General features: G+C 38.9%; 1 protein-coding gene across 3 annotated transcripts in view; it reads right to left on the reverse strand.

The window, feature by feature from the left end:
- The window catches only part of grid2 (glutamate receptor, ionotropic, delta 2), a 473,172-nt gene that overhangs the window by 86,192 nt on the left and 367,180 nt on the right, over positions 1-19,800 (reverse strand). For all 3 annotated transcript variants that reach the window (XM_069178067.1, XM_069178068.1, XM_069178069.1), the window contains exons 10-11: positions 15,396-15,593; positions 11,528-11,840 (exon numbers count right to left, since the gene is read on the reverse strand). In XM_069178067.1, coding sequence (XP_069034168.1) covers positions 11,528-11,840; positions 15,396-15,593 — 511 coding nt within the window. The remainder of the gene's footprint in view (positions 1-11,527; positions 11,841-15,395; positions 15,594-19,800) is intronic.

Genomic DNA, 19,800 nt, shown 5'->3' on the forward strand with positions numbered 1-19,800 from the left:
ACATGTGTTTCTTTGTCATTTCTGTAAAACAGTACATTTGCCTTTGTGTTCATGGGCAGAGAAGTATAGTTGGAAAAATACTTAAGTGTCCTACAGTTTTGACTTGCCCTTGGACTTCTCGTGTCCTTTACCTATTGGTTGGTCAGGTGTCAATGTGTTGCCAGCCAATCAGAACAAGCAGAGAGAACTTTTTCGTAGCCTGTCATGTTCTTAAAGGGGCGGGACTAGAGAGAGAGGAGAGGGCGCGAAGCAGAGAAAGAGGAACAGAGGAGACGAGGAAAAAGCGGGTGAAGATACAGAGATGTACATTACAGGAAAATGTGTTTTATTGTTGTTTAGATGTTCGAGTTCGAACCGGAGTTTGTCATAGCTATGTATGGTCAAATAAAACCAGACAGTGAGCCGTGTCGGAAGCCGAGTGGTTCGGTAAAACTCTAAAGTGTGCTGCGGTCATTGCCCCGTCTGGACTTAGCTGCTAACAAACAAGCGGTTTCGCTCAGGACTGCGCTGCCTGCGAGGGACAGAGACGCAGGACGGATTTTCCTTTCATCACAGCGCCTCCTGCTGGACACAAAGGTTTGAAAAGACTGTTATCTCTTTAAGGAACAGTGAGTATTGGCCACACCTTTTCCTTGAGGATTTAAATGAGCTCCAACAATTGCGCCAACGTTAGAGTACCATCACACTGACTATCAAATCCCGGGTATGATTGTGTTTTTTTTTTAATTATCTGTGGGTTACTGTTTGTGTTGTAATAAATGTTGACTGTTTTTCATTCAATGTGTGTGGTTTGAATATTAATGTGTCAAAGGAATGATATTTTAACTAAAGAAAGTAAGGGCTTAAACAGGGCTACATATGAATGCATGGGAGTTTGAACTCACAGTGACAGTAAAGCTGTAATCTGAAGCTAACCAGGCCTCCCTGCACCTTAGTCAGTCATATGATTAAATTGGGCTATTGTAGACACAGTCCTAAAATCTATATTCTTGTAGACCCTCTCCAATTCACCTCCCAAGCAACAGGGGTATGATACGAAGACCCTGAACTACAATTGGAATTGAGAAGGTGGGCTACATAAACACTATCTTTCAGTTCCTGACATTTTTCTTTTTTTTTTCTTTTACTGGAGACCAATAACATTAAATTTGCCCACCTTCTATTCTCAGTTCTCTCTCTTACCTAAGTCACACTTTCTTTCTCACTTGTTATAAATTGCATGTAACACCTGAAAACAGCACAATGTCCGTGAAAACACATATTTTCCAAATGACAAAGGCAACACATTGCTGGTGAGTGACCACACAATCATTTGCACATGTGCTACTTACAGCACGTTGTTAGAATCTCACACACACAAAAACTTGTTTCACTAACTCCATGGGGATTTTCATTGATGTAATGCATTCACTAGCCTCTTACCTTATTCTTAACCATCACAACTAAATGCCAAACCTTAACCCTTACCCTGGTTTTAATCCTCAAGAGCAGACTCTGGGGAACTAAATGTTGTCACCAAAGTGGCATATGTTCCCATGAGTTGGTGTACATTCAGGTCTAAGTCCACACCTGTATATAACAAACACACAAGACATACAACCTTGGCTGTTTCAATGGCTGTAAGACAAAAGGTACTCTGTAAATCAAACTCTGTGAAAGAGTTAAGACTAAAACATTCTATTCATTGTATTTCGTCACCTTCCTAAATGTGAAAGTCACCCTAGCAATAAGTGCAAAAACAAAACAGCCTTAAAAATGTTGCTTACAGTTTTCAAAACAAAGAAAATGCGATAAAAGGATAATCTCTTTCCCAGAAACCATATCATTGTTTGTTGTACTTGGTACAGTACTCAGTTTAAAAAGCTTTTGGTTTTATGTGCCAACACTTGTTTAAAAAGGAGATATTTTCATGATCCCCAACAAATCTGAAATATCAGTCACGTCCTAGAGCCATGCTATGGTTGGAAAGAAACAGTTCATGCAACTTGTTTTACAACCGTGTCGGAAATCTAACATCTTCATCAGTGTTCTGAATGGCCACGTTCAAATGGGTTTAGAAGAGCTGCTTGTGAAAGAAATTAGTTATAATAGAGAATAATTGTACAAGCAGTTGAAATGTCTTGCGTGTTCTACTTAACTCTATGAAAAACACTATATGACAGCACTGTTGTAGCTAATATAGAAGCCAGATAGTCATCAATGAGCAAAGTGACAATGATTAACCAGCTTAAAATAAGCAGATGTGTGCAAATACATACATGTTCCATCATCTGATTTCTGTAAAAACTCTAACAATTATTTCAATAAAAGTGTTTCAATATCTCATTAAAAAAAAAAAATGCAAATTTTGAAAGAAAAGGTTGACAAACTTAAAACAAATTTGTGTATCTGAACTTTGTATTTGTTTTTTTTATTTCATCTCCCACTAGTCGTGACAAACCCTCAGATTTATCTGGAGTACCTGGAACTATATATAGCCTAAAGCAGTTCAAACTAGCGCTTCCTCTGGCAGCTACAGCACGTCACATGCTGCTTACACACTAATGCTGCAGTATTAATACTGAATGATGTCATATACAATAATATATCAGTCAAGGGGAAAAAAAAATTGTAGTTTTACTTTGATACTTTACAGTTTGCTGCCAATACTTGTGTACTTAAGTAGGACTTTACCTTTTAGGAGTATTTTTACATTGCTGCACTGGTACATTTGCTGAAGTGCCGGATCGAAATACTACTTCGACAACTGTACTCACTTGTCAATGAGGGGGCAAGTGATCTTAATCCTTACTTGCATTTGAATCACATGTCGTGCCCTTGAACTGTCAGTATGTGCCCACCGGGACAGATATTTTGCGGTACAGCGTGTTCTGACCTCTTCTTACCCTTGACATTGTTTCTGGTTCTCCATGTCCCCCTCCTTTCCTTGTGTGCCTTCTCTCTACCTTGCAGTGTATTAATTTCCAGTCACCACCTCTCATGCTGGTTTGGCCACAGTGAAAACGTATCTGTTTCCCCCCCCTATCTTCTTTCTTATTTTATACTCCTGGCTTAGCCAACTCTATAATAACTGACTGAGCACTAACAAGGTATCTAACAAGACACTCAGCTTTCCCACTGTTTTATCTCTTTTGACTCTTTTCTAACCCTCCTTTATTTTTCATCCATCTGGCCGAGGGGTTTGGAAGTTTTTCTTGGTGCTGGTAGAGAAGGAGTTGCTGTTAACATAAATGATCAAATACATCTTGCAATTACCATGATTCAGTAAGGATTATTGAGATATTTCGAGAGAGATTAATTTGTTGCCATGCCTTTTATTGATAAATAAAGTAGATATTGTTTTTGTCTTGCTTTTTTGACAAGGATTTTCAAAATCCTATTGATCCTGACCTGGTAACTGTAGTAACTGAGAGTCTTATCCATTATGTTGAGCTTTTAAAATATATTGTGAGCTTTTTTGTTTTCATTTTCAAGTAGAAGTGTCTACATTTTCCCATCACATACCCCTAAACAACTGCACAGTAATTAAAATTCAGAGAAAAAGTTACTGTGAGCCCAACATCTATCAAGAAGCAATTAAATCTATTGTTTATTCTAGTTGCATTCTGCTCAGAGCTTGACCTTTAAAACACATTTCACAGGGAAATAAACGGGATTCACTGGGCCCGTTTATCTGAGACAGTTAACAACAGCGTGCCCAAAATAAATATGCTTGTATTACAATTAAGCCTCCCTCCTTATTACTGTCCCTTGTAACAACAACCTCTCTGTCTCCTTGGAGAAAGAATCCAGATAGAACAAGACCCGGCGATTGCACTGTGCTTTGGAGCTTCTTTGACAGACACATTTGTTGGGAAGTACACGTTCGATCAACAGCATGACAATCGACACAGTAAAATGAAGGCAAAGATGAATGTTACATGTATTTATGTATCAAGAGTTGTTCACTCCGCAAATCTTTACAGCGTATCTCTGTCTATCTGTCCTTGTCTCTCTCTTTGCAGTCTCTAGCTGAATGTGATATTTACTGTAGGAGGACAGCAGGAGACAATTTGTTCCTACAACTTAACCAGTGTGATTAAACATTGAATGTAGAGGAAGAAAAAGAGAGCGGCAACGTAAACAGCATGTGCGAGTCAACACATATATTACACCCGTCGTAAGCATGCTGGGTAATATAAAAAATAAATATGTTAGTTGGAGGCTATGATAATTAAATTTGAAGGCCAAATTTCGTATCCTATGACAATCAAACCAAAGACATTATTCCTTCTGCATGTTCCAATTACTTAATGTGCCTTTTAGTACAAGAAATTAAACTGTTGGACATGACTCTGTTATACATTTTGAATTTGTAAAATATCCCAGAAAATACTTTAATGGGGAAAAAAATGGAACAAGGGCAACTGAGGACGCATCCAGCTTCTAGTACAGACATGCAATAAATTACCACTCAACTGCAGTTTCCCCAGTTCTACTAAGCTTTACTAACAGAACTGTACCTACACAACAATCACTCCTGTATCTCCTGTCTTGTTGACACTGGTGTATTCAAAAAAAAGAGCAGAGACATGGAGCCCTACAGTAATTAAAACTGTTTTGTTTTAGTTTTTTCTCCCAGACATCACCCAAAAAGATGAAAATTCTTGAAACCACACTCCTACTCCTATTACGCTCTCATTGGCTGTCAGACACTCCTGCTCTCAGGGTTTGTCCCAGAGCTGCTCGAACTAGCAGAGCACCTTGGATTTTTGGGCAATTATTTCAAGCATGCCACAAAATATCGAGGACTATATGACGATCCCAGAGCGAGTGAGGATGTGTCTGTTGCATCTCAAACCTAACAAGTGTCTGTGACAGCAATAATCAGTTTTTTTTTATATCAGAGTTCAAAAATTTGTCAGGAAAAGGAAAATCACCTCTAAAATCATAGACTGAGCGTGACTCCATGGTTTTGATTTACGGCCCTCAATGTAACCGTTTTACTTTAATCCTGCTGCACTCATATCACCACCTAAAACCACAAACTCATAATGTTGCTCTGTATGTGGTGGATGTGTAAATCACTTTGCTGGCATCATATCAGCTTGAAGGGTTATGATACGTGTTGTTGTATTTTCACTGCACTTAAATCGGTAAAAAAAAGTCAGCCATGACAGGTTTGTGTTGAAGTAAATCATAAAAGAACTTCAACACAACTAAAGATCGCATTGAATTATGAGTAAAAGTACAGACGCATTTTTAGCAAAATGTATTTACTTCATTGGAGCTCATTATAAAGAATGTCTCCAGACAGCATGTAGTAGCATCAGACTGAACTTGAGTGCTTGAGTAAATGTACTTACTTTTGACTACTGAAGAAATGACAGACAGATGTATCGAGGACAAAAGGGACACATCCTACTCAAACCTGCTTTGAGGATCTGGCTGAACTAGTAACAGCTGGACCCCATCGTACGTGAGTAGGAAGAAAGTAGAGGACAGAGGGGGCCGAGTGCGATCGCTGGGAGTGGAAAGGAAAAGGGGGAAGGAAGCAGCTGTGACAGGAACAGAACAAAAGAGCAGCAAGTGGAAGAGGGAGCAGGAGAGAGGGATGCATTTAATGGAACTGCTGAGAGATGGTCTCTTTTCACAGTGGCCCATCTCTGTAGCCAGAAAGAGACTGTGAGGGGGATGGAAAGAAGAATAGCGGGAGGACAGATGGAGTGATAGAGGGGTAAAGTCAGGAGGGATGAACGTCCTAAAGTTGGGTCCACTTCACAGCGGCACAACAGAGTCGTTAGAGAGGGATAATGGATTAGAGGGAGTCATAAAGAGACGAAGAGAGAGAGGCAACGAGAAGAAGAGAGCAGGGAAATGATGATAACGTTGGCTTCCCAGCAGTATGGCACAGCAGAAACAGAGATAATGATGGAGGGAGAGACACTCAGAGGAAAGCGAGAGAGGGAATGTGGAGCGCAGAATGTGAACGCAACTCACACTGAGAAAACACTGCAGTAAGTAGAGAGAACTGGAGAATAGAGAAGGATGGAGGGATGAAATACAAAAGGAGGGAGGAAGGAAACAGAGAAACATGTTTTTGTATGTATGGTTCTCCAACAGAGCTGCAAAAAGAAGACACACACACACACACACACACACACACACACACACACACACACACACACACACACACACACACACACACACACAGAGTCATACAGACAGAGAGAGATGCACAGCATGGGACAGTGGGGGAAAAAAAGGAGGTGCAGAGAGGGAACGAGAGAGATGTTTGGAGCAGCAGATGGAAAGATGAAAGCGTTGATTATGGCCTATGGCCCTGACTCAGTGTGTGTGTGTGTGTGTGTGTGTGTGTGTGTGTGTGTGTGTTTGTGTTTCTGTGCAATTTCTTTCAGACAGTGAAAACAAGTAATTCAGTGTGTGTCTGACTGTATGTATTTCCCACAAAGAATTCTAATTGAGAGATAACGACCCTCAGACTGACAGTGTGTCAGTGTGTGTGTGTGTGTGTAAAAATAACACACACACACACACACACACACACACACACACACACACACACACACACACACACACACAGCATGTGCCCGCACCCTCAAAAACACAGTTTGTTTCTCCACAGTGTCTCTTCCCTCCCCTACTGGTTTGGACATTAATTATGGGAGAACACCAGAATGTGAGAAAGAGAAAGCGTCTGGTCGGAGATTTGTGAAAGACAAATATTCAATGTGACAACAGAGTTTTGCCTTTGACTGTTCTACTTTAGCTCAAATGCTGCTGGCAAAACTTGGGGAGTCAGGACAGGACAGAGGAAGAGGAGAAATGCTGAGGCAGATAAGGGGAGACAGGAGGGTATCAAAACAGGAAACGGGAACAGGCTAACATGTCCCGCTCGCACACTGTCTCTCTGTCTCATTTGTTCTTTTTGTCAACAAGTCTGACTTGCATAACAGAGAGTCTCTCTGCCCAACACAGGTTACATGTCAGCAGGGATGCCTCATCTGACTGCCAGCTTTTGCCGACTGTTTTCCCCATTTCAGTAACTATGAAGTTTACCAATGATTTGTCAGGTGTGGCCACTTTTGCTTTTTTCTTGCTCACCAAAAACAAAAGGGGTGAAAAAAATAAAATAAAGAAGGAGCATTGTGGGTCAGGGTAAAACTGTCCCAGAAACCTCCTTACACAGCAGGGCGATTCTCTTTGAACTGCTAAATTATCTTTCCACTGCTTTTACTCTGATTTCTTGGCTTCCTTCGTGTTTTATCCTTCCTTCTTTATTCTTAGAATTAAGTTTTTCTTATAGGACATTGAGGTTTGCTTTGAATGAAACGAATCGCAAATGAATTGCATCATTACTGAGTTTACTTGACATATTCAATACAATTCTCTAAATGACTCAGACACAGTAACAAATGGTCACTTTAATTTTCCTTTGGATTTCATTGTGTCTCCAATATCCGTGGAAAATTACGTTTAATCCACTCCACAGGCTCTAATTAGAACATCGTTATCATCTTCAGCGATGAATAACACTTTCATTCCACGTCATGTGCAGATGTGTCAATCTCACAAAATCTTTTTCTCATCCTGCTGGTTTACAATTATCTAAAACAGTGAGTGAAGTGGGCACTTCTTCATTAGTGCTTTTGTTCAGCTTGTTGAAACTTTGGTCTGAGGTACTACAATTTTCTTCTGGCCACACTTCTTACATGTCAATCAATCTACTGCAGGCTGTCTTGTTTTCTCTGCTCTTTCATTCTTGCATGTCACCGTCTTCCTGCTCTCTCTCCACTGACTGCCTGTGGTGGCTCATTTTAGATCCCGAATCTGGTGTACAAGCGTACACATCCCCGTCTCTCCAGGCTGTGTTCGGGCCAGCCAGTCGACGCCCAACACTCAGCTAATGTTGTCTGCTTGGCTGTCCTAATAATGTAACCTGGTAATCACTCATCCCAGACTTGACTCTCCTGCCTCTTGGCTCTGAAAAATATTGGAATGACCTTCCCACTTCAGCTGAGGCCAAAGACCAACCCAACTGAAGCTGAAAATTAATCTCCCGAGGAACACTTCACATCTTTTAAATCACACACTCCCTCTTACATCTTCTCTTCTGCGTAGACTACTTACATACGTCATTGTAGTATTTTCTGTAGCTTATTTATCAATCATTTCTACCTTAGACTTCTTGACCTTAGTTCTCTTTCTCAGTATGAGTTATTGCTCTTTAAAGTATGAAGAACTTTTTGTGATGGTGACTGGTGTGGTGTCTGACCTTGTTCTGACTGAGTGTGCTGTATATCGCCCTTTTATCCATTTTACCTGCTGGTACCTCGTATAAATTTATGTTCCATCTCCTTTTCTGCTTTGTTTTCAAAGATCAGAGGTTAAAAAAATCACAGCCTTCTGCCAATATTAATGTTGACTTGAGATTAACAAACTGACATTAAAATAAATGTGGGACTTGTGACTTTTTTTTCCCCTCATTTCTGCTGCACTTCAAACTATGTCTGTGAACAATTGATGAATGTTTTTTTTTTTTTTTCTGTCAAAGTTACTCTTTGATGTGATGTTTTGTTTGAGGAGATATTGTATTACTGGTGAATAATGAGACCAAATCCCATGATTTCTACGAGGCCTTTGATGTCGCAGTTAACAAAGTCAAGAATTTTGTATGACGCAGTCCTTCCCATTGCGTCTCTTCTTCCAGTTTCTGTCTCCCTCACTCTCATCGAGACCAATTAGACAAGAGTTTACGGAGTTCACACATTTTCCCCATACCTTCCTCTATAGACACACATGCCAGAGTGACAAACCTCTATGTGAAGTTGTAAACAAACAGTCACTTGGCTGGTGCCCTGGTGGCTCTGATGAACAGGAGGGAAGAAAAGAATTTGTAAAAGGGGCACATGGAGAGAAAGGGGAAGAAGGAGGGATGAATGGAGGCAACTAGTAGGGACAAAAGGACAAAGAAAAAGGTGGAAATTCTGGCGTCATGTTTGACTAGTCGCTTTCATCACTCATCTCCACCTCTCTCCTACTGCGGATGTCTTTGCATCTGAATCAATTTTCCCCAAGGGTAATATTTCGGGCTGAAACACAAAGTTCTGGGGCCTTATAGAGGTGCTGTGAGAGAACTGCTGGATGAATATTCTCTGTATGTACATGTATGAATGTGTTAATTTGGACACCGCTGTCTCTATGAACAATTTTTGTACATGTATTTGTAGTCATTCAAATGAATCCTAATTCCAGTCAAGGTATTGTTTCATTTGGTAATTAGTGATTGTATACCCAAAAAAGGAAATGCCTGCTTTACTAAATGACTGCTGGGATAAAAATGTTCCAGGTGACTTTTAAAGCTTGTGAAGGTCAGCCCACTTACCCTTGCGGCAGTACGCTGTTTATGCTCACTTAATTTTGTGAGATATTTCTAGCTCGGCATATCAAAAATGAATTACCTATGGCTAAAGCACCGCTTTTCTCACATGACCAGGAAGCAAATTATACCTCACAAAACACACACACTTACACACACTGTATTCTAACACAGAAGTATTCACACCGGTACCATACAGTACATAATGTGAGAACTTAGCGATAGACGAATGAGGAACTGCTGGATAATTAAGGAATTAATAATAGTTTAAAAGTAGATCCTGAATGATAAGTCGTTTTTGATTAACTCTGAACTAGTAAATCAACTTACTCAATACTCTCCTTACTCTTTAATCATTCCTTCTCACATGCGTTGTACCATATTGGAAAGTATTACCCCATCTATACATATAAAGGAAAAAGCCACTCTTGAAAAATCAGATCCTTTCTCTTGCTCCTTACTCTTACTCTTTTTGTGGTCTCTCTGGTTTGTTAGTCAATATTTACTTGTTTAATTTGTATAATAATATTTTATCTCAGGCCACAAAAAGGGTAAGTAATTGTCAAATAATCATAAAGTTGAGAGTCACTTACGATATGTTACTTAATGGGGAGTGCAAAATAAGAGTAAATGATGAGAAAGTAATCTGTAATGAGTGAGTGGTAACTTGTTTGTGCTTGTCAATGGCTGATTCAGACTCAAACAGGAACAACTAATGAAGAAAGTCATGAATGACTTAATAATTACATTATTATTATTATTACATTATAAGTACATGATTCATTCCTTACTTGCTCCTTACTCATTCCTTCTCACATGCGTTGTACCATATTGGAAAGTATTACCCCATCTATACCTATAAAGAAAAAAGCCACTCTTGAAAAATCAGATCCTTTCTCTCGCTCTTATTTCTTGCTAATGATGCAATGACTAAAATGTTAATTACAGCTAAAAAGAGAAACGATTGTGAATATCAAACAGCAATTAGCATGTATCATCATCATCATCATTGCCGCCATTAGCTGCAGCACAAGATGGAGGATTATTTACGAAATGGTAAAATGCTCATCAGTTGCTTATTCAGCGCCCAAAATGTTTCATAAGCAGTGTTGTAAAAAAAAAAAAAAAAAAAAAAAAAAAAAAAAAAAAAAAAATTCTCCATAAATTTGCATAACTAATGTAGCTTAAAGAATTAACTATTGCGAGGCCCAGAGCATGACGACAAGTGCTCATTGGAAAATGGGAGTTATTTAGACACAAACACAAGACTGAGCCTCAGAATATGAGCCAACTAAGTGTCTCTCTTTCATACTGTAGAAATATTGATATCTAATGAATGCATCAGCTGAAAACAGATTTCATGCATATCCACATTTATATGTTCATTTTCTGCCGGTTTCCATTGTAATTTCCTCTCCTTGCCATGAATCTACTTTCACACTGATGAAATTTAAGGAGTGTCAATTCAGGTGTCAAATGTCTGATCTCCACAGCTGAGCACAGCCTAATGGATACTGGAAAATCTTTGGGTAGATAACTAGGATGAGGCCATTATCCCCCTCTCAGTCCATGCGGAACAAAATGTCTCCTCCCTTTGGTTCTAATTTGACCATTGTGCTGAAACACGAAAGGTCAGCTCACACTTATGATACCCAGAGGACACCTATTATCAGATTTTTGACATGAGATTGGTTTGGCAATCACATTTTTTTCTCTATGATTCCCACCCCTACCATTATCTCTCCATCTTTTACCTTTGAGATGGACATGGCAGCATACAGTATGGTGTTGAAATCTATATCCCCCCCCATAGGCAAAATGTCAAACAATATTCCTAATTCAAGAAACTCCATAATTTTAGAGCTTGACTTACTTCATTAAAAGGCAACAAGAAGAAACAACATGCCAGCAACGTTTACCCCACAAATAAACAGGCTATTATGAGTAAAGAGCATCTTCGGTCATATGGAAAGTCATGTAACAAGAAATCAAAAATACGGCTTCCTTGAAATTACTATCATACTATTGACTACTACTGTACTATTATTAATACTAACGAAATCTGTTGAACACATTTTTTTTTATCAATATTTTCCAGTCTAGGTTCTCGCTCTGCTTTCCACCCCCTCTGTCCCATTTTTTTCTTACCTTGTTGTACAAAGGAGCCATACACAAACCACATGGAGTTATACAGCGTTGTCGAAGAAACAGACCCCATGGGTAGCCGAGGTGGGTTGAGCCAGTTGAGTAAGTACACCAGGATGCCAACGAGGAGCACAGTGCCTGCAATGCACGCCCACAGTGACAGGTCGAAGGGTGCCAGGCAGGCAAACATGTCCACAGTGCGTTCGGCCTTGCGGAGCAGAACGCCCACGGAATAATCCATGTAGCGTGTGGTGAAGTCCACAACGCTTTCTCGCTCAGGCGTGATGGTCAAGGCAGAGAGTCCCACATCGGCCCGCTACAAAAGGCAGAGGGAAAGAGTGAAGTTTGAAGTATCAACACTGTGAAAATGTGTAGGTGAGGAACACAACTGAAAAATGTGGACTTTTGTACCCAGAAGCCCTGCCTCTGTTGCTTCCCATCATCTAAAGCAATGCCTTCGATACAAAATAGACACTTGATTATTACTAGGAAATATCAGGGCTGTTGCTAAATTTCTAGACAGCATAACTTTTTTGGACAATACAATTCTATACATTTTCTTAAGAATTTAAGGACAAAATATCAGCTTGTAATGGTTACCGGGAATGGTAACAGGTAGTTACAAGTACAACATTTTTGTTCCGTTTTTGTAATATGGCCTTGTAATAAATTAAGCAATGGAAATTGAGCAAGTATGGTTTAGACTTTGTAACTGACGTTCTGAATGCACACAAAATATTTCTACTTACAGACAATGATCTTCAAAGTATGTTAACATTTTTGTGTTGCTTTAGCAGTAAATAAAGACAGAATATGTATGAAGTGAAGGTTAAAAGGATGAGGATACCCAACAGTAAGGTCATGTATGAATATTCTCATTATGTGTTTCCTGAAATATTTTTTCTCTGTACTCTGCAAGTATTCCCTTGTAAGCCCTTTTAACGCTGAGCACCTTTTGATGTGACCTTTAAATCATTAATTCATTAGTTCATTGATCTGCTTTTGTGTCGGTATGCCTTTTACAAGCATTTAAAGCTTTTCTCATCACTAGTAATTCTTAGAATTTTAAGACAAGTCAGTCATTGCTTTAATTATTTATGTATAAACACTTCAAGTTGAAAAACAGCTGTCACTGAGTATATCTGCCGAGAAAACTAGGCTGAGCTTAGCTTTAATGCAGGAACAATAATGGCTAATTAAAATATTTTCAGTCCCCAGTGCTTGGCTAGCAGCAGTCGACATCTGTTGTACCATAACAAGGATTTAGGATGCTGTTGTGAGCGTATGCTTGTGTTTGAAATCTATACTAGTGCAAGAGATACAAGAGAACATGTTATGAAATTGTTCGATAAGGAGATTTCCTTTGTTGCTGGAAACCACTGACTTTACCAAGTTAGGTGAATTTGTAGGTGAACGCAAACACACGGATTATGCACTTATAAAGACACACTTGCATGCTTTCCCATCACACACCACATCCATTTCTACATACGCACACAAAACAAACACAAATTTAATCCACTGTGGGCAAAAAAAATCTGCTAATTTCACAGTTGAGTGAGGAAACAAAATGCTTAAATGTGCAGAAATTGTCACTTACACTGCATAAGAAGAGTATTAGGAGAAACCCTGCAGGATGCCTGTTGGTCGAGACAACACAACGATATGCATCCAAGTGTGTGTGTTTGTGTTTGTGTGAGAGAGTAGAGATGAATTGCCATGCTGACACATGCGGTCAGTCAACATCGAAACTTGCAAAAGAGCACTCTGGGTAATAATTATCTGGTATAATTGGGTTTTTGGAGAGATAAACCTTGTTGCTGACTGATGGGGGAAACAAAAATATTTGCGTGTTCAGTTTATTCACAGCTTGTGCTTGTCTGTATACACATTAATATGCATTGTGCTCAAGGCATTTCGCTATAATTTGGGGAAATGTTTGGGAGGAAGGGGTACCAGATGCTGAACACAAACAGAAGAAAATTCAAGGTCAAGGGAAGGAGAGCAGAGTTGTACACACAGCCAAAATAAAATAATGAAGCAGAGCCATGGAAAACTTCTGAGAAAACACTGCTGATAAGGAAAAAAAACACCCTCGACCTATGGAGAATGAACAAAAAGTTCAGCTGCTTAATACCATTCCAGGAGGACATCAAAGAGCAATTGTACACATACAGATGTGCGCAAACACACCTGCACATGCCTATACAGTGTGGTATGATCATTAAATACCAGCTTAGTATCTAGTGTTTTCAGATTTTTGGCTGAAAATGGCTGTACATCTGCCTCTGCAGGTTAAATGGATATTTTTGTGACATGACAGGATATTACGTGAATGATATTTAACAGTTTATAATGGCAGAAAAACACTTTCGTTGACTTTAATATGTGGTTCAAGAATGTGGTCAGTCATTTTAAGTGGGGTGAGTGGTTCACAAACCTGAAAAGGCTGATTTAAGTATATGATGGATTTTCCATTGTGGTCTTAATGGCATTTTATTCGTTTTAAGGCAATAATTCTAAAGTTATTTCAGGATGCAAGGAATCTTACCTTAATCTGGCACAGCTAGTGTCGCAATCGTGACTAAAGTTAGGAAGCTCACTTTAAATGGTGACCGATTTGTACAAAGCTAAACTGTCTCTTAAACCTGGCCTCTAAACAGGAAAAAAAAATGCCACATGGTTGGGTTGGTATTACCACGTTGGGCTTTTTTATATTCCATTTTATTTTGGAGTAAGACGAACTGTGTAACTGTACGGAACTACGGCAGTCAATGGATGTTTTAAGGAATCATGGCCCCAGAGACGCAGAAAATACCTGTGAACCCATGAGATATTTAGCTTTTAAAAAAGCTTCTGGTCATGTTTCCGTGTGTATTAGCTTAGCTTTTGTAGGATGTACGAAGAGCAAGCATGTGCTGAGAATTCCTCAGACTTTTACGGAGATATTAATCCCACAATATCTGACAGATAATAAAGATGGAAAATCTAAGACTGTTTGCATTTTGAAAATAATCATAAATATTCAGTCCTGTTTGCAAGTACTAGAAAAGCTGCCTCCCTTGGAAAACTTTCCCCTGCATGTTGGAATGGACAAAGGGACAACAGCCTTATATCTACATGGAGGGCAGGTTGGTTTGTTGCCCAGCAGTGAAATTGGCACATTCTAAAAAATGTCACCTGAACTGTATGCCACAATAGCCATTTTGTGGTTGAAGTAGTTATTTTCCACGTAAGCCAATTTATTGCCCTCCCACTAGAACCCTCTCCATCTTTCATCTCCAATCCAAGTTTAGAGCTTCACAACGTCTTCTCCACTTTACCCTGGGGCTGTTCAAGTGTCTGCCAGTAGTTAGGCATCAAATACTTGAAGATACTTGAAGCAAGGCAAAAACTGCTGTGTTTTCACCAACATGTAATAACACATTATCTTTGAGGTCAGCCCCTCCTTTTTCCACTTCAGACGACATGCTGTGAGAGTTGGTGAATGAGTGGCTGAATCCCTCTCTCCAAATTTAAGGAATTAAAGAAAGAAATTAACTCCATGCTACTCTCATTCAAATATTGCTTTTGAAGTGACATCATTTCTAGTGGGAATATTATGATGGGATTTAAGACTATGCAGGCTCAACCTGAGGGAGGCTATGTTCCTACTTTGCAAGTGATACCTATGGCATAAGTCTGCTTGCATGCTTGCTTCTCCTTGTGTATGTGTGTTTATGCATAAATAGGAAACAAATACTCCTTAAAATATTTCCTCTGCAAGTTACACAATTACATGCATTGTGATTGCTCTCCAATACGTTTTCTGAATAGTAAGTGTGTGTGTTTATGTATGTTCATGTGTCTATGTAAATTATATTTTTCTCACCTTTAAGACCAGTTCACCCATCAGTCCATTCCACTGACCGTCAGCCTGCACGCTGCCGTACTTGTGATCTGGAGCAACGTAGATCTCATATTTAAAGCCCAGGTAGTTAGACAGTGCATCCAGGACGTCAATGGAAAAGCCCTGGTACTTCTTCGGTTTCCCCAGAACGTTCTCTGACACCATTACGAATGGCTCCTCCTAGGATGCAATGATCAATCAGCAATCAGTCAATAAGTTAGTCAAGCAGTCAATCAATATACCACTCATTCAAGCATTAAATCACACATTACTCAAATGGCCAGTATTACCACTAGAAACACTTATTCTGGTGGTTAAAAGCATGTCTGTGAGAGGCTACATTACACATAGAAAATGTATCTTTACAACAATTGCTGAAAGACCGAGAAATACAAGTACATGTAATGTTTACATTGGGCATTTCAATGAATTTCCAACTATTGAAAAAAAGGTTTAGTTTTAAGACCTGTTTTATATGAACTAAAAGCCTTGTTCTTCTCTCCTGTCGCAGGCACATTGCTTTGAAACATGTATAGGGGCATAAATCTCAACACAGTACCTTAATTGAGCAGTTACATTGGGAAAAAAAATCTGAGACAAGAAGGTAATTTTACCTTTATTTTTCAGATGCTGACAAATGTACCAAAGAGAGACAGCAACAGGCTGTTTTTAGTATCAGTTCACCTGCTTCATTTCAAAGCTGTCAGTTTGCAAACACGAGAAAATCAAGATGAATTCCCCAATTTAGTTTTGGCTGGGCTCCCAAAGTTCCTTACTCAGCTTTCTTTTTATTCACGTTGGGAACGTGATCCAATAATTTATTTAAAATATGATGATTTAACATCTTTAAGTGAATTAAAATGTTGTGAATCAATAATTGCACCACCAGCAGATTTGTGTTTTTATTGGTTCATGTTTAAATACCAGCGGGATGGCTGGTACCTCTTATCGATATCACTGTGGCATGTAAAGGGCAGCTTACTGTTGAAGTTAAATGACATCCAACAATGTTGACAGTTCAGGCAATTATGTGAACAAAGTGGCAAGTTTTTTCTTAAAAGGACAGCAGCAAGCTGAAGAAAAACTCCCGATAGAAGAAAATAGTAAAAAAAACAACAACTAAAAAAGACCCACCTCATGTTATACTCTATTTACTGTAACTTGGATTGAATTTTTCATTGAGGAGTTTTTTCTTCAGTTGTCCACCACCCCTTTGATTCACGTTTCTTTAATAAATCCCTATTGATGAGTGAAATGTTGGAGACCAATATGTCCTGCAGATTTATGAGGGCCTGTGCGTTATTGACTGGATACTGGCTGCACATTAAGCACTCACATACAGACACAAGCACATGCACGCAGGCTATGCTTCGCATTAACTTGGCGGTTTCTAATCCTCGCTGGCTGGTGCAGCTCAATAAACTATTAGCCAGTGAGTGGACATGCATGCCAAATCCCTCTCTCACCACAAGCATCCATCAATCAAGGTAGGAACACCAACACATACAGACATACATACTGAGTAACCCCTCAAGTGCCACTGATTGCTTCATTATTTAGGTGCTTTAAACTTTTATGAAACACGGTGAAGAAAACATGGTTCACCTGGTTGTAAAGGGGAATAATAATTCAGTCTACCATTTACCCAGGTTCTGATACTTTGAAATATACTTTTAGGTTGAACGTTCACATCGGTTGTACAATTCTGAAGGAAACCATACATTTTCAGAATTCAACCGTATTGTTGAACACAGCAGGGGATTTAAATTAAGTTTTCATCATTTATTATTTTCATCATGATTTTGCCAAAAATCACGAGTATAAGAATATTCTACACAAAATATTGTTCAGCTCAGAGTTGTATGAGTATATTCAGGCAATTCAACTTTTTCATCCTCTCCAAACATCTCTTTCCAAAGCGCAAAAAAAACAACACTTGAGTCTTTATGAGACTAATCTAGCCAGGGAAAAGTTAAATGTTTATCAATCAATTAAAGAATTGAGCATTAAAACCTGATTAAAAATTTTGGTTTGGCAAAGGAAAATCATAACATAAAAATTATAATAAAAAAGTTAAAGTGTTCATTAAAAAACTAGTATCATTCTACTTGGAGATCGCCTTTAACTTATCCGCCTTCCATTTCCTCTCTAGTTTTTTTCTAGACTATTTCAGCTAGTTGTGCAATTGGTTGCTTTCCAGTTGCCACTCCAAGTACAAAGGTTTGTAGCTGAACAAACATACTGTACATAAACACAAGCACATATGCATGCACAGCCGTACTGCACACACCTGAAGAAACATAGTCATCCACACACCCTTGTAACCATGTGAGACAAACAACAGCAGCAGCAAATCAATGCAACTAAAAGAAGCTGCATGTGGAAAAGTGTGTAGGTGTGTGAATGAGGGGGCAATAATCTTTGAACACTTCCATGGACAACACAGTTTATAAAAGCACCTCATGTCTCTCCAGTGTCTTAAAGCCAACCCACACTTTTAGCTTTGCTCACATATTTCTCTGCCGATGGCACAGGTTGTCTGAGACAAATGTCATTTAAAATTTGCTGAACATTACGTGACAGTTCTCTCATTCACTTAGACATCAACATGAGATTTCCCCACACCTGACACGCACTTGGACTAAATGCACTTGCAGGAGTGCCACTTGTCTTTCTTTATTTTTTAAGCTTGTACAGGCATGGTGGTTGTTGAGGAAAAAAGATCTATAGCTGTTCAGCCAAACCATTTTTTCCAATAAATCTGGAGTATAAGAAATACCTGGTTTAAAGAATTGATTAGGTTTTGAGTCATGAGAAGCATTGAGTCATGTAACCATCTAAACATTTTCTAGCTCACAGTTTGGTCTGTCTTTAAGCTTTTATAGGTTCAATCGATACCCAGTCAATGTTTTCAAGAATTAAATCTTGGAGCAAAATATTACCCTGTGAGATGTAGTATGGTTTTATGACTGTAAGCCCATTTGGCATCTTTCCACACAGTGTCTCCATGTTTTCTTAAAGATCGTGTCAGTTAAATTCAGATATTTGCTTCTAAATACCTTTTAAATGTTAGAAATGAGTTGCTGAAAACATGAAACTCATGTTGCACTTAATTGTGGAGTGAGAGCGTTAAACTGTTTCTAATCAGTTTTCGGTTCAGGATTTTTTTTAGGCCAGGCTGAAATGAAAGCTACCCCACAGACTGTATACGAAGCCCTCTGCATGACTCCTCCCCTTACATGGGAATCGGTATACAAACTTGGAGCGAATTAGCACCAGTGGTTCTCCGGCTCGATTGCAAGTTGCTCCGCCTGCTATATTCTACATGTCAGTGTACAGTCAGCTAGCAGTGTCTCCTGCCACCCGGAAATACATCTTCCAATACATCTTCCCGGAAATACACTCTGGCATCCAGGCCAGAGTTTGCAGAACAGCTTGGTGTCCTTATACACAATACACAATACATTTATAGCTAAACTTGAGGATGTACCTAACGTTATGGTTAAAGGAGTGTTGAAAAGTTTGTACGATTTTTCTAAGCTTCTCATTATGCTACATGGGCACATATTGTGGTAAAAAAAAAAGTGCCTTTAAGGGGGCGAAGTTTAAGTTTCATGTTGTCCTCTCTTCCAGGACTCACTGTGGTGCAGAATATTATAAACTTATAACAGAGCTGGCTGAGATGAACAATGTGATAGTTTAGGCTAACTTTGATATGGGCCAAGAGCCAAATCTCACTTCTTAGAACAAAACCGTACAAATTAACAACTTAACGCAAATAGTTGTCAGTCCTATACATTTTTTTTATGGAAAATTGTCAATATCTAAACATACTAACATAAAATAAACGGTTATGATAAAAACACTATAATTTTACACTTAAATGTACCTATAACACTGATCATTATCATCAATCACTACAACACTTCCAAATGCAGTACAAATGTGTCTGTATTTCGACTTGTGGCTACTGTATGCCTTATCATCCTTCAAAGTAAAACTTTAGATTCGTTTGGGGAGAACACTTCATTATCACCAAATTGGTGAACTCAAGTTAAAAAGGGACATCTTGTGCCTTTGGCTGAATATTTGGGCTGCTGTAGCTTGCTACTTATAAATGTGGAGAAAACCAGGGAAATGCGGGCACACCCTCAAAAAATGTCAAAGCACAGAGCATTATGAAAATATGAAAACTCATCTGCTGAGATGAATCAAGCTAAATTAGACCCATATGAAAGTCAGTGAGTGGTAATTTATATGCGGTCTGATTATGCACCTTTAGAGTCTTACGTATAGAGAAATAATTCCGGTAGAGAACATATCATTTTAATATAACTGCTTAAAGCCTTCAAACCAAGTTACCAGTTGCTAAATAATCATTTTGACA

This window comes from Embiotoca jacksoni, unplaced genomic scaffold, assembly GCF_022577435.1.
Source record: "Embiotoca jacksoni isolate LCO1_2020_lvr unplaced genomic scaffold, fEmbJac1.0.p SCAF_8, whole genome shotgun sequence".
In the NCBI taxonomy this organism is placed as follows: domain Eukaryota; kingdom Metazoa; phylum Chordata; class Actinopteri; family Embiotocidae; genus Embiotoca; species Embiotoca jacksoni.